Genomic DNA, 23,048 nt, shown 5'->3' with positions numbered 1-23,048 from the left:
TTTGCTGCTCAGCTATTGGCCACTTGTGCATGGGAGGATTTGCCTTGGATTTGCAGCTCTCTAGATGCACAGAGGAAGACCCAACAAGAGATGGATGGACTCGATGAAGGAAGCCACAGCCCTCAGTTTGCGAGATCTGAGCAAGGCTGTCCAAGATAGGACATTTTGGAGGACATTGGTTCATAGGGTCGCCAGGAGTCTGGAGCGACTTGACGGCACTTAACACACACAGAGATGCACATTTTGCCCAACTCAAAACTCTGCATGGCGGCTTATTTTTGAGTTTTGAGAATTCAGGTGGGGGAAATGGGCACCGATGGAGCGGCAAATCCAAGGCAAAACCTCCCATGCATAAATGGCCATTTATTTGTTTATTTTTGGCGCAAAGTCACAGCTGACTTAGGACAACCCTTTGGGGTTTTTCAAAGCAAGAGACCTTCAGGGGCGGTTTGCCATTGCCTCAGTGTAGACAAACCCTCAACATCTTTGGTGGTCTCCCATCCAAATACTAACCAGGGCCAACCCTCCTTAGCTTTTGAGCTCTAATGAGATCGGGCTAGGCTGGGCCACCCAGGTCTGTGTGATCCTCCATTACCCATCTAGAATTCTCTCTTTTGCAGGTGAAAGCCTTCCACCTGCTGTCTGGAAAACATGATGCTCCTGCCCCTTTCTAGCAGAAGTGTTTACCCCCTTCTTCGGGCGGTGGGGGCAATGCACCCATTGCAGCTTCCTGGTTTCCCCCAGGAGAGGGGCTGCCACTCTGGAGAATCCTCCCACCCCCCTACGAAAGCCGCCGCAATCAAAAAGAGGGGATACGACATCACCAGGAACCCCCATCTCAACAAGGTGAGACAGATACACCCCTCTTTGACTTAGAATCATAGAGTTGGAAGGGGCCATACAGGTCAACCTGAAGGCGTCCTGTTGCTCTCTGCCTTGGTCTTTGGGATGCGTTATCTGGTGCAAAGATAGGCGTCACCTTGGCAGCTGCAAACTTTCTGAAAGGATATCCCAGGATACTGAAGGGCTGGATGAAACCATTGGGACATGTGCTATGCTTGCCACAAATATGCCATTGCTACCCTAGGTTACAATGTTGTGCTAGCGTCCTTCAAAATTGCTTCTTTGTGTTAATCCCGTTCATACATCAGTTTGGTGGCCTGCTATAGGCATGACTTCACAGTGCTTCCTCTCTAATGCACTTTTCTAGCCCCATTCGCATGTCACAGTAAACTCATGTACACCCTGCACATATGTGCATACACTGGTTTGTAAGAAAGAGCCATCGAATGTTCACTTTACAAATGAAACCGTAGGTCAGTACGTGAATCAATGCGGAGTTAAAATCGTATCTTGATCTGAATGTGTGTTGAATGTAACATGAGAATAACTCAGCACATGGACTAAGAAAATCCAAGTGTACACCAGTATGCAGATTGTACGGGTGTTTATTGGAACTTGTGAACAAGGCTTCTGTGTGGCAAGATTGTGGGTTAGTAACAATGAACGCCGCTAGGCACTGTTTCCAGCAGTCTAAGGCCTCAGTTGTTATAGTGCAATCCTAAACAGAATCATGTCCCTCTAAGTCCATTCAAGTTGTGGGCTTAGAAAGGTGTAACTCTGTTTGGGATGGGACTCTGAGTCTGGTCGAGAGCGTTATTTCCCCCTTAATCATGGGCCCAAGTTTCTGATGACCTGAAGACTATAGTTACAGATGCCTTCTCTTGATTTTCTGCTGGTTTGCCTGTTGGATGTGGGGTTTTCATGCTGAATGCTTTTTTCCTGCCATGGAGGCAAAAAGGGAAAGGGTGAGATAGATAGGCCATTTATGCAGGGCTGTTTCCTCGCGGTCACCCCACTGACTACTTCGGGGCTTTGCTTTGATTATGCATGCATTTTCCGACCGTCAGAGGTCGCCTCATTCTCCCCCCACGTTTCTGCGCATTTTGCCAGCCTTTTCCGCATGCATGTTTAGACAGCATCCAGAAAGCGCGCGGGGAAAGTGAGGTGATCCCTGACGGACAGAAAATACATGCATAATTAAAGCAAAGCCCCAAAGAAGTCGGGGAGAAAACTAGGCCAGAATTCTGCCACTTGGCATCCCTCCTTTTAATGAAGACGAATTCTGTCATGTGATCTCCCCCCACAACTGTAGTCTAAAGAGGAACAACCCAGCCACACAAATGGTTTCACCACCTCAGCTTATTAAGGCCTGGTTCAGACATGCAGAAGAATGAGGTGGTGGAATGGAATCCACCGCTGCAGTCTGTAGGGGGAGGCTAGCATATAGGAATGCATCCCTATGTGAAAAACCCCTTGTCTATAGACAACTGCCGTCACAAGGGAAAAAGCTACTGCCCCTTTCCTGGCTTGCCGTTCCAGTTTTCTGTATGCAGGGAGGGTTTTTTTTTTAAACTTAAGGACACACTCCCAAAAAGAGATTTACCCCCTGAGGTTTGAAGTGGTGCACTCCATTCTACCAGCTCATTCTCCCACATGTCTGAACTGAGCATTGGGTGTCATCTTTTTCCTATTAACCCCCCTTGGCTGTGATATGTATGTGTATATAGTTGGTAGAAGGAGGAATAACTTATGTACTTTGGAGTGAGGTTTTCCCTATCTTTTGGAGAAGTGCCATTTGCTGGCATTGCAAATGTAAAGTTGAGGAGTAGGCATATTTCTTTTCCTTTTCAAAAAAGGATGTGGCAGAGTATCAGCATAATAAAAAAAATTGTCAGCTGCTTCAAATAGGTCTCTCTAAAACTTTTTCTTATGTACTGCAGCAGGAACGTGTGAGAAAGGGATGTAATGTAGAGAGTGTTATCCCGCGCACAGTTACTCCGATGTAATCCCCCTGAAATCCATGCGTACACACCGAAATAACTCTGCATAGGATTGCATCATGAGTTTGGCTTTGTTTTCCTGTATGATGCTTTGGGCGGTGGCTCATCCTCCAGTGTTATTACTGTACATTTATTTTTATTCTGCTTGTCCAAATGGAAAGGCCGAAATAGCTTGCAGTCTAAGGCTGCTTCTGTATGGGGGACCATTCCCTGCTGCACACCAACATAAAAACATAAGAAAGGCCCTGCTGGATCAGACCAAGGTCCATGAAGTCCAGTAGTCTGTTCACACAGTGGCCAGCCAGGTGCCTGTGTGTGTGTGTGTGTGTGTGTGTGTGTGTGTTAAGTGCCATCAAGTCACTTCCGACTCATGGCAACCCTATGAATGAATGTCCTCCAAAATGTCCTATCTTTGACATCCTTGCTCAGGTCTTGCAAACTGAGGGCCGGGGCTTCCTTTATTGAGTCAATCCATCTCTTGTTGGGTCTTCCTCTTTTCCTTCTGCCCTCAACTTTTCCTGTCATGATTGTCTTCTCCAGTGACTCTTGTCTTCTCATAATGTGACCAAAATACGATAGCCTCAGTTTAGTCATTTTAGCATCTAGGGTCAGTTCAGGCTTGATTTGATCTATAACCCACTGATTTGGTTTTTTTGGCCATCCACGGTATCCGTAACACTCTCCTCCAACACCACATTTCAAAATAATCTACTTTCTTCTAGTTCCTAGCCTCTAGGAAGCCCACAAACAAGACGACTGCAGCAGCATTATCCTGCCTGTGTTGCACAGCCCGTAATATATTCGGCATGCTCCTCTGATCCTGGAGAGAATAGGTGTGCATCACGACTAGTATCCATTTTAACTAGTAGCCATGAATAGCCCTCTCCTCCATGAACATGTCCACTTCCCTCTTCGAGCCATTCCAAGTTGGCAGCCATTCCAATTTGGCGAGACATTCGTAACGGCAATTAAAGTGTTCTGTATGGTGTCCCCTTGCGCCTTCCCTTCCAGGCCTCCAGAGCATGTTTTGCTGACTTTTTAATAGGTAGTAGGAATATTAGTGCCTCGGCCTTTAATGGCCCAGGTCAGCTTGATCTTATCAGATCTCAGAAGCTAAGCAGGGTCGGCCCCGGTTAGTACTTGGATGGGAGACCTCCAAGGAATACCAGGGCCATGACATGGAGGCAGGCAATGGCAAACCGCCTCTGTTCCTCTCTTGCCTTGAGAACCCTGCAGGGTCACCATAAGTCAGCTGTGACTTGATGGCAAAAAATAAAAAAGGTTCTTTATGCCAATCAGGAAACCTTTGCCATTGAGCTTAGAGCAGGCTAATAAAGCGTCTAAGCTCCTGTGTACTTTGCTTGGTATTGGAGCTGGGAGGGAAAGGATTAAAAAGTTATTCTAGTGAATCCCGAGAGGCAGAAGCAGGGACATCCTTTATGCAAACACGAACTAGGTGGCTCATCAGGCTGAATCGCAGATGTGTTTTGAGTGGCCGGGACCTGCTCTCCGTCCCCATTCAGTGACTCATTGCCAGCACAAAAGTGAAAACCTTCAATTTGCAGCTGCTGCCGTATAAAACCGTGTGGGGTTTGAGAAGGGGTGGGACCTTGGTGGGGTATAATGCCATGGAGTCCACCTTCCAAAGCAGCTGTTTCTTCCAGGGGAACTGATTTCTGCAGTCTGGACATCAGTTGTAATTTCAGGAGATCTCTAGGTCCCACCTGAAGGTTGACATCCCTAGGTCACACAGTGGGGCTGAAAAACGCTCTGGCGGCCCTAGTTATTTCCTGAAATTTAAATTCAAGGGGTTATTAATCACCACTTTCAGAGAAATTCTCCCCCTTGGTTTTTGCATGAGCATCTGATCTAAATGTTCCTCTTGATCAGATGAAAGCAAACCCTGAACAGTGACTAAGGCAGAGATGCAATACGCATCGCTGTCTCAATGCCAACAATTCTGGTTCTTCTCTGCATCAAGAGATACTTGATGTTCCAATTGCATCCTTTGCAGAGACATCGCAGAATCTTCCTCCAGCAGAGACTACTTCAGGCAAGGCCACTATGGTGGATCACACAGAGACACAACAGGCAAGCTCCTCTATGACTGGGTTTACGGTCCTCATAGGAGCTCTTAAACCAGGAGTGTCAAACATAAGGCCCACGGGCTGGATCCGGCCCCCTGAGAGCTCTTATCTGGCCCGCGAGGCAGCCACCCCCCAACTCTCAATCTGGGCTGGCGAGGCATGGCCCGGCCCGACCAAGTGACATTTATGTCATATCCTGCCCTCGTAACAATTGAGTTTGACGCCCCGGTCTTAATCTATTTCTATCTCCCATCTTGGAATACACCATTTGGAAATGAGTGACCTAGACAAAAAAGATCCTAGTGTATTCCCCCCTCCCCATGCCAGAAAATACCTTGTAACATTATCATTTGGAAGCTACCTGATATCGGCTCAGCGGATTAATTTGTGCGCTCATACAAGGCCCACTTTCTAAAAAGCTTCTCTTGCCATGCAACATTTTTTAATAGCCTCAATTTACCGAGCATGATTTCATTGTGCCATTTTAAAAATTGGACAAACTGATCCATGCAGACCTCTCCAAGCCCCCGGCGGTGCTTGTGATAGATGGATATCGGCAGTCCCGAAAAAGCCTGTGGCTGGGGTGCGGCAGACCATGCGAAGGTTCAGAATGCGTCTTTGAGAGACATAATCGTTTAGGGTCATAAATAGTACATAATAGGAGATCTGTTCTTGCTGAAACGCTTTGCAAAATAGTTTGCGGGATAGCTTCTGCAAGATTAGAACCGAGCGTACCCATGCTAGATATAGCTCTTAGCAGAATTTTATCCATCCTGTTCCCCCACAGTTTCCTTTCTGAGGGTTTTTTTCCACACAGAGGTTTTCCTGTGGTTTCAGCGTGGACCTGCTTCGGTTTTCCCCAGAGCTTCCTCACGTTTTGTTGACGTTGTTCTATACGTTTTTTTTAATTTATCGTTTCTGTCGTTTCTGATTTATTTGTTTGTATTTATTTGACAAAATGTACATCCCGTCTACCTGCCCCCATAAGGGCCACCAGGCGGTTTGAAAAAAAATCATGGGGAAACGATGAGGAAAACACAGAAAGAAAACAAATGAAAAACGAGGGCGCGAGAAAGCTGGAAGAAAGCTTGGAGAAAAAACCGCTGCAGGTTAGCACCCACACTTCTGGGAGATCTCGGAGTCAAAAGCCCGTAAAGGAGAATTCCAGAAGGCAAGCCGTCGAAGTCTGATAAAGCAGAACCAAAATAAAAATCCAGCGGCACCTTAAAGACTAGCAATGTTAGTCAGCGTGGCGTAGTGGTTAAGAGCGGTGGTTTGGAGCAGTGGACTCTGATCTGGAGAACCGGGTTTGATTCCCCGCTCCTCCACATGAGCGGCGGAGGCTAATGTAGTGAACTGGGTTGGTTTCCCCACTCCTCCACACGAAGCCAGTTGGGTGACCTTGGGCAAGTTATAGCTCTGTTAGTGCTCTCTCAGCCCCACCTACCTCACAGGGTGTTTGTTGTTTGGAGGGGAAGGGAAGGTGATTGTAAGCCGGTTTGAGTCTCCCTTAAGTGGTAGAGAAAGTCGGCATATAAAAACCAACTCTTCTTCTTTATTACAGTATGAGGTTTTGTGAGTCAGGGCTCACTTCCTCAGATGCAAGCAAGCAAGCGAGGAAATCATTTACCTTGTTTTAAGGAAGTTGGAGAAGGGGAGGAGCAAGGGGAAGAGGCCTGGGATTATAAACCAGGTGTAATTCTCTATTTATACATAATGGATGATGTCTGTGAAGCCCTTGAAAAGTGACATACTGTAAGGTGTGCGTGTGGGGCTCCAACTGTGGGTCCCCATGCCGTGTTCCTGCTTTGCCTGCCACTCACCCCACGCTCACTTCGTCATTGGCCCAGTCTATATTTCTTGTATTTGGACTCTGCCTGAACTGTGGTTGAAGGTTCCCATTCTCCTGTCCTCAGGTGTCACTAGACAGCTCAGGGCTTGGTGACTCACCCAGTTGCCTGCTGCTGTCTCCTTCCAGTTTCATGCTTTGATGAAGGGGTTGATGGTGAAAGGTGGGAGGGGGTCCTTGCCCAACCGTTCCTCTCATCCTGTTGCATCTGACTCTGGGGGAAGGTCTCCCTAGGAGCCCAGCGAACACACAGGAAGCTGCCTCCAGGCTCTCAGGCGGAGGTCTTTCACGTCACCTGCTTGCCTAGTCCCTTTAACTGGAGATGCCAGGGATTGAACCTGGGGCCTTCTGCACGCCAAGCCAGTGTGGTGTAGTGGTTAAGAGCGGGGGTATGGAGCGGTGGACTCTAATCCGGAGAACCGGGTTGGATTCCCTACTCCTCCACATGACCGCTGGACGCTAATCTTGTGAACTGGGTTGGTTTCCTCACTCCTCCACATGAAGCCAGCTGGGTGACTTTGGGCTAGTCACACTCTCTCAGCCTCACCTACCTCACAGGGTGTCTGTTGTGGGGAGGGGAAGGGAAGGTGATTGTAAGCCGATTTGAGTCTCCCTTAAGTGGTAGAGAAAGTCGGCATATAAAAACCAACTCTCCTTCTTCTTCTTCATCTGAGACTGAGAAACGGCTTTGCTGCTTGGGGCTAGCAAGCCGCAAATATGAGCCAATGTCAAGGAATGCTGTATCGCTTTCCTGCCGCCTTGGCATTCAGTTAAAGCGTTCAAAAATGGTCCGGAGACCTTCCCGTTTCCAGCTGTTTCATTTTTGTGGAGCAAGGATGGTTTTAAAATTCACGTGGCCGACACTCCCATTCCTAAACCTATTTGCTTGGGAATAAGATGCTCATTGATTTCATGGTAATTTCCAAGTTAACGTGCCTGGGATTGCCGCCGACAGAGATCTGCATTGCAGCTTAGCAAAATAAGAAGTATTCTGCCATATGTGATTGATTTTTTTTTAACGGAAACCCTTCATTCATTGACATGAACACTGCACGCCTGTGCAAAAACTAATTGCACAGTAACGCTTCCTGTCACTGCACAGTGCAAAAAAGGGGTGGAAGCAAAGGGCCTAGTTGGAGTATCTTTATCCTTTCACTATGGATATATCATCAGCGGATAAATGACTGGTTTGGACGCCCTGAGCAAATCGAGGACGCCCTTCTCTGCGTTATCAAGGTTTCAATTAGGGTTGCCAACCTCCAGGTACCAGCTGGAGATCTCCTGCTATTACAATGGATCTCCAGCCGATAGAGATCAGTTCCCCTGGAGGAAAATGGCCACTTCGGCAATTGGACTCTGTGCCATTGAGGTCCCTCCCCCCCAAAACCCCGCCCTCCTCAGGCTCCGACCCAAAAACCTCCCACCGGTGGCGAAGAGGGACCTGGCAACCCTAAGCTTCAGTTGTCACCTCAATGCATTAAACCGAATAAATAAATATAACTGCCAAGAAAGTCATTCTTCCTCTCAGTACCTGTGCCTGATCTCCTCCCCACCTGTCTGGGCTGGCTCTAACCTTAGGCAGGATGATACAGCCCTCTTTAGGTAGCAGATTTTGGGATTAAAGACCAGCAAATTGTTGATAATTGGGAGGGTTTTGTTCACCGTCTCTGCCAGTATGCCCCTGCTGCTTACGCATTCTAGTCTGAGCATTCATAACCGTGCTTCATAATAATGGCTTTCCCCTATGTTTTTGGATGTATGTTAGCCCTGGTTTTAACTATTTTCATTATGTGTTTTTGTTGGTTTTATTGGCTTGTAAGATGTGATTTTTGTTATGTGTGTTTTAATTTGTGAGCTGCCTCGGTGGCCTCCTGAGGGCAGAAAGTTGGGATATAAAATCTGTAACGTAAAGAAATAAAATAAATTTACATCAAAGATAGTGGGGACATTTGGGGGGGATGAAATGCAGGTTTGATTTTCTGCTGGAAGGGGGCTAGATTTTTTTTTTATATTAACATAAGAACATAAGAAAGGCCCTACTGGATCAGACCAAGGCCCATCAAGTCCAGCAGTCTGTTCACACAGTGGCCAACTTGGTGCCTCTAGGAAGCCCACAAACAAGTTGACTGCAGCAGCATTATCCTGCCTGTGTTCCACAGCACCCAATATAATAGGCCTGCTCCTCTGATACTAGAGAGAATAGGTATGCAGCATGACTAGTATACATTTTAACTAATAGCCATGAATACCCCTTTCCTGCATGAATATGTCTACTCCCCACTTAAAGCCTTCTTAATCTATCTTTTGGTATGTAGTACCTTGAAGGCAGAGGGGTAGCCGTGCAAGTCTGTTCCGCAAAATAAAGAAAGAAAATAATTTTGTCGCAGTCTGCAGATTGACAAAATGTTTATGCAGGCATTATTTTTCGTGGGCTAGAGTCCACTTTGCCATATGCATCTGGAGATGTGGGCTCCAGTCCGCAAAGGTTTATGCTGGAATACAATGTTGTTACCAAAATATAGAATTCCACATCATCAAAAATATAAGAGTCAAATGGGTGCACTGCTTTGGATTCAATGAAGAATTGGTGCTGGTTCCAGAGTTGATCAGCCTCAGAGCACCAAAAAAGCTGTACCTCGAAGAAGAAGAAGAGTTGGTTTTTATATGCCAACTTTCTCTACCACTTAAGGGAGACTCAAACCAGTTTATAATCACCTTCCCTTCCCCTCCCCACAACAGACACCCTGTGAGGTAGGTGGGGCTGAGAGAGCTCTAACAGAGCTGTAACTTGCCCAAGGTCACCCAGCTGGCTTCGTGTGTAGGAGCAGGGAAACAAATCCGGTTCACCAGATCAGCCTCCGCCGCTCATGTGGAGGAGTGGGGAATCAAACCCGGTTCTCCAAATTAGACTCCACCGCTCCAAACCACTGCTCTTAACCACTACACCACGCTGGCTCTCAAGGGTATAGAAGGGTATAACTCTCCTTAGGATGGCATGGTACCATAAATTTCTTCGGGGGGAGGTGGGGGGTTGTGCCAGTCAAGGGCTGTTCTAACAGCTGCATCTTTCGTGGAGGAACTGAGCTCCTTAGCATAGATTAGAGCCTTGGATTACCTGGGAGCAAGCCAGCGGATGCCACTGGCCCTTCAGTTGGAGTGGAGCAAAATCTGGAGAGGGTTAAAGATTAGTTTCAGACCAAAGTGAGTTTGCACGTGGTGGGTGTTTTTCAGTTACGGGTGAATTAGATCTGCTGATTTTGCTCTTCCCTGCGTCTCAGCAGGAAAGGGTTGGGGTTATTTTTACAGCTCTACTCGGAGGCAGTAAACAAGCACCGGTACCTCCAGCGTTTCCAAAATGCCTTTGTGTTGCATCATTCAGAGCCTGCACTGCAAATTGCCGTGTGATTGACCTCAAGGACGCTGAAGAAGATGCAACCCCCCCCACCTGTCCCTTCTTTACAAATATAAGTGTTTACTGGTTTGTTTTTGAACACCCAAGTCAAATGCAATAGCCGTTTCCAGTTTTTCTTTTTAAAAGGGGGTTGCACAGACAGTTGACATTTACCGTCTTTGGCCAGGATCCGGAAGACAGCTTTCCAGGAACGGATCAGGGTGCTGGGTTTTCATTTCATTTTGAAAATTATAAATTCCTTGATGTCTTGGGGGTGGAGGGAGGAAGGACATAGTTGGGGGAATTTATTTCTGCTTGATTTGTTGGCAACCGACTGCACCCACCCACCCCAAAAACAGAGCTTGGCCTCCGTTGGTCCTGTCCTGTACATTAAATGCCAGCTTTTTCGATGTTCAGGGGTCAGGACAACAGGTCCAGTGAGGAAAAATGGAAGGGACTCTGCATGTTTAGTTTGAAGAGTAACAGACTGAAGAGGAAACATGACTGGTCTTTTCAGCTATGGAAGGACAGTCGCATGGAGAAGGGCAGAAACATCTTCTCCTTTACGCTAGAGGGCAAGATGAAGCCTGCGTTCCTGCCTCTAATCAGGCACATGTGGAGGAGTGAGGACTCAAACCCCGGCTCTCTTAACCACCACTCTTAACCACTACACTACGCTGGCTCATCTAACTGGCAGGATCGTTGTGAAGACAAAAAAGCAGAAGGGAGAGCAACATATGCTCTTCCATTCCCCTCCCCACAGCAGACACCTTGTGAGGTAGGTGGGGCTGAGAGTTCTCAGAGACTGGCCCAGCTGGCTTCATGTGGAGGAGTGGGGAAACCAACCCGGTTCACCGAATTAATGTCCCCACTCATGGAGGAGTGGGGAATCAAACCTGGTTCTCCAGATTAAAGTCCGCTGCTCTTAACCACTACACCATGCTGGCTGTCAAGCCAGCTTGCCAGCATGTGCAGCTGGTACTGAACACATGAACACATGAAGCTGCCTTATACTGGTCCATCAAAGTCAGTATTGTCTACTCAGACCGGCAGCGGCTCTCCGGGGTCTCAGGCAGAGGTCTTTCACATCACCTACTTGCCTAGCCCCTTTAATTGGAGATGCCGGGGATTGAACCTGGGACTTTCGGCATGCCAAGCAGATGTTCTACAAACTGAGCCATGGCCTCTCCCATTTGGGGAAGAGGCTTTGCAGGTTAGAGCTTGTGACTGTCAGGCTAGTGTGACCCGCCTCCTTCAGCCCAGACTCTGATGGATACCTTTGCTTTCCCACCCTGTCCTTCTCCCCCTAACACACTATTCTCATCTAGGTAGGTTACATAAGCTTGGCTCTTGCCCAGCCAACTTGGCCAGCCAACTCGACTCCATTATATTCAGAATCCACCCAGCCTCTGAACTTTTCTTCCCACTCCCCCAGCCTTGGAAAAGAAACCTTAGTAATGGAAGAAATCTTCTAAAATCTTCTGTGTTGATCCCAATGTCTGGCCCTGAAGAAAATCGATAACCTTCCTTACATTAATGGGCAACGGTTAAGAGTAATATAGAAAGGGGATTTAAAAACAATGACTGACCACTGGGGAAAATTCGTTGTGATGTACTGTGATATACATAGTTGGAAACTTTTCTAAAAATGTGATTGTGTGTGTTAAAGAGCTAGGAACATACTTCATCCTTATTAGGTGATTCAAGCCAGCATTTTGATCGATGTCAGGTTCCAGATTACTGGGCCTATGGCTGGCAAGAGACCTTCACGGTTCCCAGATGGGTGTTTACCCCCCCATCTGTCTTCTGTGCTAAGTCTATGAGGCATCTCAGAAGAGAAGAAAAATCCAGTTCTTTAAAGAAGATAATTTTAGAGATCACTACATGAGATAACAATTTCCATTTTACTTTTTTGTAAATGTACGGCCCACAGTTTGGTCTTTCTTTCTGTCTGCCTCTCTGTCTCTCTCTGTATATCCCCCCCTTAGTTTAGAATGGGAGGAATTTGTCTTATGCGGAAAGGTTGAAGGAGCTGGGTATGTTTAACCTGAAGAGGAGAAGACTGAGAGGGGATATGATAACCATCTTCAAGTACTTGAAGGTCATATAGAGGAGGGTGCTGAGTTGTTTTCTATTGCCCCAGAAGGTCGGTCCGACCAAAACCAATGGGTAGAAAGTAAATCAAAAGAGTTTCCATCTAGACATTAGGAAGAATTTTCTAACAGAGCAGTTCCTCTGTGGAACAGACTTCCTCGGGAGGTGGTAAGTGCTCCTTCCCTGGAGGTTTTTAAGCAGAGCCTAGATGGCCATCTGTCAGCAATGCTGATTCTATGACCTTAGGCAGTTCATGAGAGGGAGGGCATCTTGGCTATCTTCTGGGCATGGAGTAGGGGTCACTGGGTGTGTGTGGGGAGGTAGTTGTGAATGTCCTGCATTGTGCAGGGGGTTGGACTAGATGGCCCTGGTGGTCCCTTCCAACTCTATGTTTCTATGACCTGAATGGCCCCTTCCAACATATGATTCTATAATCACTTTGGCATGGATGCAGTAGCAGAAGCGGCAGCAGTCAGGTACTGGGAAAGAGGATATTCCCCTCATGATAGTTTATGCCGTGCTTTGTCCAATGAGACCAATATTAAATTTGAAAGAGGGGAGTGGGAATTGTGATAGGAAAAGCGGTGAGTCTGTTGAATGGTTTTCTTCCAGATTTCTGGCATGGGGAAGAGTGGAATTACTCCACCCATCAGTTTCCCTCACTCTGTTTTAAGAGAACATTTTTCTCCCTCCTGAGCTGGCTTCAAATCCAGGCCGCAGAGGCGTGGAGGGCAATGCGTTGGTGCCGGGCAATGCAGGGCTCTCTCGTGTACTTGTTCCATTACAAAGACCTCACAAATAGAGTGGAGGAACAGGGCGAGAGCGGGCCACGTGAAGAAGAGGAACGTGAGGTTCGGAGCTCACAAGACGGATCCCTACAGCTGTGACCTCTTTTATGCCAGGGAGGAACTCCATCAGCTGCAAAGTCTGTGGGGGGAAAATGTTTCCCATGCTTCTGGTATTAATTAAAGGACTACCAATTATACTTGGTAAGCCCTTGTAGCGCCCTTCAAAAAGAATATGCGAAAGGGAGCATTTTTGCAATGGATAAGCATTAAAAACTGTCCTGTTCCCAGTCAGACAGAATTTGTAAAAGGAATTTGTGCTTTTTATTTGCTTCCTGACTTAAATACCAGCAGTACCAGTTTGCCATTTCCCTGACACTTTTTAACATGCAATAGTTTTTTAAAAAATAAACCCTTGGTATTCTTGCACCCATGGGATATCTTTATTACTGTTATTATTATAAGGTGATGACGCCAGTATTCACCAACTGAGCCAGCTGGATAGCCTATCTTTATTGCAGATCATTTGGCAAACTTTCTTCCACACTCAGGGGAAAAGGTAGATGGTGCAGACTCCGAGGTTCATTCTCTGACATTTCTGATTGGCCATAATGAAAATGGTCCTCTATCTGACATGGGGATGACATAATTCTTGCAAATAGAATGGCCAAATATCTTACTTACTATGTTTGCATTACCCAGCTTCTTTTGAGTAGAGCGTTGCGTACTCTCAAATGGCTGATTCGTTTCCAAGTTTAAAGAGGTGGCGTTTCTGAGAGCACTTGTATACGCAGTTGATGGCATTCATTAGCACGGGCAGTGGGCCTGTAGCTGCAATTGTTGCATGTGCCAAGCTTTCCGGGTAGCAGTTCCAAAAACTAAGACTTATTATAAAGCAGCAAGATTGGTGGTCTTGCCATTATGGCTAAGGGAAGATAATTCATGTAGTGTAGAACATTCAACTGATGCGCTGCTGTAGTGTCCTATTGTAGTGCCTAATTAACTTAGTTTATGGAGAAAACATATATGCTGTCACATATATGCATATTCACATAGCATAACACACACCCACATATATATATATATTCTTATGTACAAGTCTAGAATCACTTTGCATTATGGGTAACCTGTATTCTTTGGTCAAGAGACATTTACTAGTGTAAGGCTTGGGTCAGAGTGACCCAATACACAGTTTATAAGGCAGCTGCAGGTGAGATCATTATTTCTGATGTGTGTTTGGATGGTACAGTCAGGTTTCTTAATTAAGCCTGGAGCTTTGATTTAAGACAAGAAGTGTCATTCTGGAATGTAAAGTTGTGCCTCCTCATTAACCATTAGGGAACGCCTTGAAGAGCATTTTCTATTGGATATGCAAATAATTGCTTATACGCCTATAAGGATTCATTGGGCAGTTGGATCTTACGTGTGTATTACCATCTGTAACCACCCATCATCAAAGTCTATATACATGCTTGCAATCCTTTGATGTGCGTGGAAATTGCTCTGCGCTTTAGGCAATTTTCACCAGCATTTTGCACATTGGCCAATAAAACAAACTGCTTTAAACCTTCAACTTCCAACTGTTTTATTGTGATTGAATATTGATACAATAAGGCAGGAGACATAACACTATCCACTTATTTGTGGTGCGGGGGAAAGGGTTAACAGGGAACCTGCAGCTAATCAGATCATGCCAAACTGATTAAATGTTGGGATAAACTCAGGCCACAAATCACACTCTTAATGTCTCCATAGGAATTCATTATCGATCACCTGGTTTTTAACATGGCCATGCAAATTGGCAATTTCAGCGTGTGGGAAAGACATAGGCTGTTTATGCTTGGTGATTAGCAGTGCGTTTCAGGCGGAAGTGCCCCGCATATTTTTTTGATTTCTTCACGCTGAACCGAAATTCCAGGCGTCACTGCAAAGCCGGCGCATACCTCCTTCACATTTTTTAAGAGCCCCTTTAACGCGATCTTTTGTATTTGCTCCGCCCCCGCATCGAAGCATTCACTGAAGGAAGCACGCAGAATCCCAGCCGCGGCTTAGCTATGCAAACGACTATTGCTAATGGCTATGCAAACGAAGGAATAAAGGAGCAGGCGAGTGGGGGGTGGAATTTGTTTGACTTTCTCCTCTTGCATCGGGACCATGAATAGTCATTTTAAAGGTCGGATTTAAAAATCAGCATTGAGCAAAGGGCAGAATCAAACCTGCATAAATGGCCATAGTTTGACCAAGTTAATACATTTCAGAGGCACCTGATCAATAATACCCTTTGATGCCCATAGGAATAGACAATACTAGGCTGGATGGACCAATGGTCTGACTTTTCAGAAAGCAGCTTCAACTGTGTGTTTTTGAACATACTTTATTAATTTTTTCACCCAAAGACTTACATGTTAAGGGAGGCTGTAAGACTACAGTGAAACAGCCTCATCAGCTTTGACACAATTCTGTTCTCACTCTTGGGCAGTTCAGGACAAGCTTTTTCCTTTGATATGATGAGGTCATCGTATAATGCTGCACCTCCCACAAAGTTGAGAAGGCAAATTGCTGGTTACAGTGGATGAGAAGAAAATGTAAGTGTGCAGAATGCATCTGGGAAAATCAGGCCGAGGGTTGGTTGGGTGGGTAGAACAGTATCTGCAGTGACCCAGGAAATCTGTACTTTTGTATGATAACAGAAGAAGGGAAACTTCTGTTGCATCAGGACATTTTTGGTTAAGGACCATCAATCTAGCAAGTTTGTTTTATATCGATTCAGGGCCTATAAATGAGGTTTTGGTTGGGTAGAACAATTTCTGCAGTGACCCAGGAAAACTGTACTTTTGTATGATAACAGAACAAGGAAAATTCTGTCACATCAGGACATTTTTGGTTTTTGCACATCTAGCAAGTTTGTTTTATATCAATTCGGGGCCTATAAATGAGGTTTTAATCATTTAAATCTCTTAAAGATTTTAATCTTTGAATACAGAGCTTGCGTCTCTCAGATATTGCCGTTGCAACAAAGGGCATTTGAAGAAAGGCCCAAGCGAGATTATTACAGCTGACTTTTTATCATTCAGAAATCCCTGACCCTGAAAAAAAAAATCCATTCTGGTTCAAAAACATTCTGGTTTGAAAGAGTGTGTCATTCTTTTCCCATCGTGTCACCATAACCTTTAACAAATTATTTCCAACGAGGCTGCTTGACTCTTCAGAACATTTGCCTCCACCCCCTCCTCGGGGCCTGGGAAGATTAAGAATCTTTTTTGGACTTCTCCTTTATTGCTGACGATGTGAATGAAGCTTTGAAAAAGCATTTGGGGATAATAATAATAAAAAAAAAACCAGTGGCTGCCTTGCCCAGTAAAAATTAAGGACCTATTTTTGTAAGATTTTATGCTGCTCTGTGTGCGGGCTTTGAAAGAGATAGAACTCTTCACGACACATGCAATCCCCTGCTGCGGAGATATGTGATTCCCCTCCTTTTGCCTGATACCCAGAAGGACGAAGAAAAGATAACACGAGCAATTGGTTGCCTCTTTCTTCTAACATGTGAAGAGAAGCCTTAACTGATACTGGGAAGACGGCAGAAGGACGGGAGGAATTGAATCTAAAAATACAGTGCCCCATTTTTAATATTGAGGAGCAATGCTGATTCTGTGAACTTGGGCAGTTCATGGGAGGGGGGGCATCTCGGCCATCTTCTGGGCACTGGGTGTGTGTGGGGGAGGTAGTTGTGAGTTTCCTGCATTGTGCAGGGGGTTGGACTAGATGACCCTCGTGGTCCCTTCCAACTCTATGATTCTATGAACTGAGTATTTGTGGCTCTATAATTATGTCTCAGTCTCTGTTTTGTGCCCAACTGCACTGAATGCTGGGAAGTCCAGATGCAAAGGATGACAGAGATCTTGTGCTTCTAATAGCTCTGTAGAAAGGGAATTTTGGCATGTGCAACTTTCCTCACCCCTGCATGACTAGAGAAGCAGCACCTGCCAAAATTCTCTCTTCTGTACCTCTAACGAAGGTCGAGGATCCCCTTTCCTTTTTTCTTTTCTTTTTTCTTTCTGATCATCCTACTGAAAGCCCTGACCTGGATGGCCCGAGCTAGCCAGATCTTGTCAGATCTCAGAAGCTAAGCAGAGTCAGCCCAGGTTAGTAGTTGGACGGGAGACCACCAAGGAAGACCAGGGTTGCTATGCAGAGGCAGGCAATGGCAAACCACCTCTGTTCATCTGCCCTGACCTGGATGGCCCAGGCTAGCCCTATCTCCTCAGATCTCAGAAGCTAAGCAGGGTTGGCCATGGTTACTACTTGGATGGGAGACCACCAAGGAAGTCCAGAGTTGTTAAGCAGAGGCAGGCAGTACCTGAAGTTCCTTCTTCCAACGAGAAATCCTGGTGGCGCAGTGAGCCAATGCCTAATCTTGACTATTGCCCTCGTTGACGCTGTTCATCGGAGCAAGCTCCTTCTCTTGTTTCATCTTCCTCAGCACTCCTTCACGTTCCATGAGGGAGAAGCAGGAGCAGGGGGCAACCCTCTTGCATTCCCGGAAGTCAAGTCGGGCCCTTATTTGTTTCTTGAATTAGCCCCCTCTCTTCCTTTCCAAACACGCCTAAATTATTCTCAGTCATCCTTGGCTTCCTTCTGTTGTGCCCGGCAAGTTTCTCTGAAAGCTCTCTTTGTAGGGGCCCCGACACTGATATCTGGCTTCCATTAGCACTGTGTGCAGATCAAGCGTTGGGATGGGAAGTTATCTCTCTGCTGTTTCTTGCTAACTTGGAACACACACAAAATGGGTCCCTGAGAGATCTCAGGTCCAAGTTCTCATTTTACGGGCATCTACACAGCTGTTTCCTTTTCAGCGGCAGGTGAAATTGGGTCATCGGCTCATGCGTTTCCCCCCCAGTAGCACTTAGAACAGGGGTCAGCATCTGGACACAGACTTCGCCTTGACTTAGTTACCTTCATCAGCGTGGTGTAGTTGTTAACAGCGGTGGTTTGGAGCGGTGGACTCTGATCTGGAGAACCGGGTTTGATTCCCCACTCCTCCACATGAACGGCGGAGGCTAACCTGGTGAACTGGATTTGTTTCCCCACTCCTCCCCATGAAGCCAGCTGGGTGACCTTGGGCCAGATTAGAGTCCACCACTCTTAACCACTATACCACACTGGCTCTCAAGTAGGAGAATTAGGCCTGAAGGCAGTAGGCCTAAAAATTCGTAACCGTGGTTGGATTATGCCCATGTTTTCTTTTCCGTATATAAGGGGCTTTTTCCCCTGTGCTCAGAGGATTAGTGAGGGCAGCACGCCAGGAAGAGTGGTTTGATTGCAGTTTCATTGGTCCTCTTCCCGGAGTCTAGCAGAATTTTTTAAAAATGCAGCCATAAAATTCTGCTGACTAAAAAAGCTCAATTGGACATCTGTGACACTGAGCAATAGCAGATGTCGGGTTCTTTTGCACAAAAATTTCAAGCAGGCGATGTTTGAGGAGTACATTGAAAGGTTTGCAGCCATGCTGGTCTCAGTGGGGAGGGGCTGTGGCTCAGTGGTAGAGTGCCAGTCTTGCAGGCAGGAGGTCCCAGGTTCAATCCCTGGTATCTCCAGGTAAAGGATCTTAGTTTGCAGGTGCTAGAAAAGAGCTTTCTCTCCTGGAAACCCTGGAGAGCTGCTGCCATAATGAGCATGGCGGAACTATAGCCTGTGTCTGTACAAGGCAGATTTATTTTGTAAAAGCTTATCTTATCTTTCTGGGGTCGTTTTAGTGGCTGAGAGAACAGAAGCACAGCTAGACTCTTGAATGGTAGTGTGTGTACGTGCGGCGGTTGCCTTGCAGGTTGAGGACATTGGTTTGTGTAGCATCTTGTCTAGTATCTGAGTCTTCTGCTCACAGGTTGGCCCTTGGTACAATCTATGCCATCTCTTTACCTAGCATGTGCTTGAGTTCTATATGGACTGATTGAACATACAAAGCTGCCTTATGCTGAATCAGACCATTGGTCCATCGATGTCAGTGTAGTCTCTGTGTGTCGAGTGCCATCAAATCGCGACCGACATATGGCAACCCAGTAGGGTTTCCAAGGCAAGAGGCTAAAGATTCTGAACACAGCCACTTTGCCAATGCATTTCAAAGGAGGAGGTTGGGGTCACCCCTTACAGACCCCATAACTCCGGACCCCCTGACCCAATCTTTACCAAACTTGGGGTTCTTGCAAGGAGAGTCCCTTCTAGCTACCTTGAAAATTTGGGACCTCTACCTGCAAAAATGCTGCCGCAAGGTGTTCCTGATAAAACTGAATTTTTGGGAATAGCAAATTCAGCTTTGCCAGCCTCCTGGATTTTGCTGATTCGGTAAACCCGAACCAGAAATTTACCAAAACAGCCCTACTTGAATGAGATTTAGCTATCGAAAGGCAGGGTTCCTCTGCTGGTTCTGATGCCATGAAGAAATGCAGCTTGTTTGTTTTTACGAAGAGCCCGATCCTAAACGTGTGTATTTGGATCGGCCTGAAGTTATGTCTGGTGTGTGGGCACGAAGTACTGCCCCTGACAACAGGAATGGATTGAGTCATTAAAAGGGCCCTGGATCATGCAACGCTGAGAATTTCAGCTATTTTTTCGAGAGATTGATGTTTCCTCTTTATTGCAGTTGGGAAATTTACTGCCCTTGGCTAGAATCCTTTGCACACTTTCTTGTGAGCAAGTCCTGTGGAATGCCGAAGGGCACAAATGCTGAATAGGACAACCTCAAGACTAGTCGGTTAGCTTATAAGCCTGTGGGTGGAATCTGGATTTTGTTTTTCTTCTATACCACCAAGATATATGAGGTTCATCCTTTATTAATAGTTGTTGATATACTTTAGAGGAGGAAGCCAAAATTCTACACCAAGGTAACTTTGGTTGTGTACTCTACAAACTAGTGAAATCTCCATATATCTGCATATGTTGAATAGCCGAGAAAAGTGAGAAACTGACATTTTCTAATGTATTTTCGGTTTATAATTTGATACGGCAACGGCTTATTTATCTTCTTTCCACAAGAAGGTCCCTTCCAGAGAAACTACAATCCATTGGATATTCTCCTCATAGCTTAATAGCCTGGGGTTATTCCAAAGCTAAATCTGAAGTTCAGCAAAGGATCTGGGACATTGCACTTCAACACCATTTAAGTTCTGCCGCAAAATGCCTTCATTTCAGGAACAAGAAATTGGTGTGGTCAAATTATCTAGCTAACTTATTGATTCCCCAACACAGGATAGCTTTAACTCTGGCCCGTCTCAACACAGGATAGCTTTAACTCTGGCCCGTCTCAACGTTCTTCCATCCGCTTTATTACCGTGGTATGCTGCTTCATGAGTGTTTGTGCCCTTGTGCTACCGAGGAAATTGAAATGGCCAGACATGTACTGCTTCATTGTCCATTCTATAATGACCTTAGATTTATATTTATTATACACGATTCTCCAAAAAATCCCAGGAAGATTGGAGAAATAATATACCTCCTTTCTTCTTACAGTCCTTGAATCTGGAACCAGGTGCCAGAGTTTACCAAGGTAAAGTGTTGATTCAGTGACACATATTTTGTTCATATTTTGTTTGACTCAAACAGTGAACCCCGAGGCAATTCTTAAACAGTGTTATTTTAGCTAAGTGATCAGAAGAGAAAGGTTCGTCTTTGTTTCCTGAGCTGGGCGGATATGTTAAATGCTATTTTCATCTGCTCCCTGTTGAAGGACCAAGTCCTAGGAGGAAAGTATATCAACAACTATTAATAAAGGTTGAAAGAGCTGGGTATGTTTAGCCTGAAGAGGAGAAGACTGAGAGGGGATATGATAACCATCTTCAAGTACTTGAAGGGCTGTCATATAGAGGAGGGTGTTGAGTTGTTTGCTGTTGCTCCAGAAGGTTGAACCAGAACCAACTGGTTGAAATTAAATCCAAAGAGTTTCCGTCTAGACATTAGGAAATTTTAGTTCCTCGGTGGAACAGGCTTCCTCAGGAGGTGGTGATCTCTCCTTCTCTGGAGGTTTTTAAGCAGAGGCTAGATGGCCATCTGTCAGCAATGCTGATTCTGTGACCTTAGGCAGATCATGAGAGGAAGGGCACCTTGGCCATCTTCTGGGCATGGAGTAGGGTCCCTGGGGGTGTGGAGGGGGAGGCAGTTGTGAATTTCTTGCATTGTGCAGGGGGTTAGACTAGATGACCCTGGTCATCCCTTCCAACTGTATGATTCTATGAAGTAGCTGTCTGTATCTGAACGCCATGGCAATGACAACCGAGCTTGTTTTATTCGCTTGTCAGACTTGCGAAGGTGATGAACAACACCTAGGTGAGTTTACTCCTTATTTTTTATTTTTTAAAATTATTCCTGAGCAGGCCCAAGGAATGCAGTAAACACACAGCTGCAGATTCACAAAGTTCAGAGGTGTTCGCGTGACAAACGTTCACGTGGCTGGCGGAATCTCCCCACACCGTGTTTTTCTGTATCCTTGTAGCCATGGAAGCTTGCAATAACATCTCTGCTGTCAGCGCAGATACACCCGGAGCAAACATTTCCTTTCCTTTTTCATCAGCTTTGTCAGATCCAAACACAGACGTTCCCCAGGGAGTGGCAAGTGAGAATGCTTTGAAAGCAACCCAGCCAGCCAAGGAGTCCATTAGGATCTGCTTCCTAATTCAGGCCAATGTTCCTTGCCAGACTGCAGCTGAAGCTGCAAAGGCCCAGGTTAGATTATGTTGGTGTTGCAGAGTTGTGAAATGAACGAAGCCAGGTGACATATTCTAGTACTCATGTGACAAGTTTTGCACCGGTAAATAGTCTGCACGCTGTAGGTCGCAGATTCATATTGCGCGACATCTCTTCTAAAAATTCCCGGGAAAGGTCTTTAGTTGAGGCTACTGATCGTCAGAGAAGACAGAACCGGCCTTTCTTACTGGGTCTCAAGGCGGATTAAGAACATAAGAAAAGCCCTGCTGGATCAGACCGAGGCCCACCAAGTCCAGCAGTCTGTTCACACAGTGGCCAACCAGGTGCCTCTAGGAAGCCCACAGAATAAAAGACAACTGCAGCAGCATTATCCTTCCTGTGTTCCACAACACATAATATAATAGGCCTGCTCCTCTGATCCTGGAGAAAATAGGTATGCATCATGATATAGTATTCATTTCGACTTGTAGCCATGGATAGCCCTCTCCTCCATGAACATGTCCACTCCCCTCTTAAAGCCTTCCAAGTTGGCAGCCATCACCACATCCTGGGGCAGGGAGTTCCACAATTTATCCATTGTGTGAAGAAATACTTCCTTTTCTCTGTTTTAAATCTCTCACCCTCCAACTTCAGCGGATGACCCCACATTCTGGTCTTATGATGACCCCGTGTTCTGGTCTCTTGCCGCCGTCACCCTGAGTCAGAATTCCAGAGGTGCTCACAAGCTCAAAAAGGTTGGGGACTCCTGCTGCAACTATTATAAATGCCAGGGATTGAACCCGGGGGCTATGTGCACGCAAGGCACATGCCCTGTGGGTGAGAACCACAGACCTTAAGAACATAAGAACATAAAGGCCCTGCTGGATCAGACCAAGGCCTATCAAGTCCAGCAGTCTGTTCACACAGGTGGCCAACCAGGTGCCTCTAGGAAGCCACAAACAAACCTTCCCCTTCATAAACAAATTAGAAGAGTGGATCTTCTCTCTGGGCGGACATTGCCCGAGCAGATCGCCAGCCCTCTCCAAACTCTTAAAACCCTTCTTGTTTGGCCAGCTTCACTGATAATCTCTGGTCTCCTGCTTCAGCCCAGGCTGCAGATGTTATATGTTTCCAGACCCGGGAACAGTTTAACGATGCTTTTATGATCTGTTGTGATCCCTTTCTTCCCCTGCCAATTTTTTAATGACAATCTGAAAGGGTATTGCCCCCTCCTGCTTGGTGCAAGGACATTTTTATGGCGATAAACACATTATACCATTTCTCCCTCCCCGCCCTTTTCCCAGCCTCATTGTTTCCCGCTGT

The 23,048-nt window shown here is 46.0% G+C and overlaps 1 protein-coding gene across 1 annotated transcript in view; it reads left to right on the top strand.

Annotated features, from left to right (window-relative positions):
- Positions 1-651: 651 nt before the first annotated feature.
- ME3 (malic enzyme 3) overlaps positions 652-23,048 on the top strand; it is a 101,332-nt gene continuing 78,935 nt past the window's right edge. Inside the window, exon 1 of the mRNA XM_056858300.1 lies at positions 652-846. Coding sequence (XP_056714278.1) covers positions 652-846 — 195 coding nt within the window. The remainder of the gene's footprint in view (positions 847-23,048) is intronic.

The sequence above is a fragment of the Euleptes europaea genome, chromosome 12, assembly GCF_029931775.1.
Source record: "Euleptes europaea isolate rEulEur1 chromosome 12, rEulEur1.hap1, whole genome shotgun sequence".
Classification (NCBI taxonomy): Eukaryota; Metazoa; Chordata; class Lepidosauria; order Squamata; family Sphaerodactylidae; genus Euleptes; species Euleptes europaea.
Note: the sequence above shows the minus strand (reverse complement) of the source record. Positions and strands in the feature narration are given on the sequence as shown.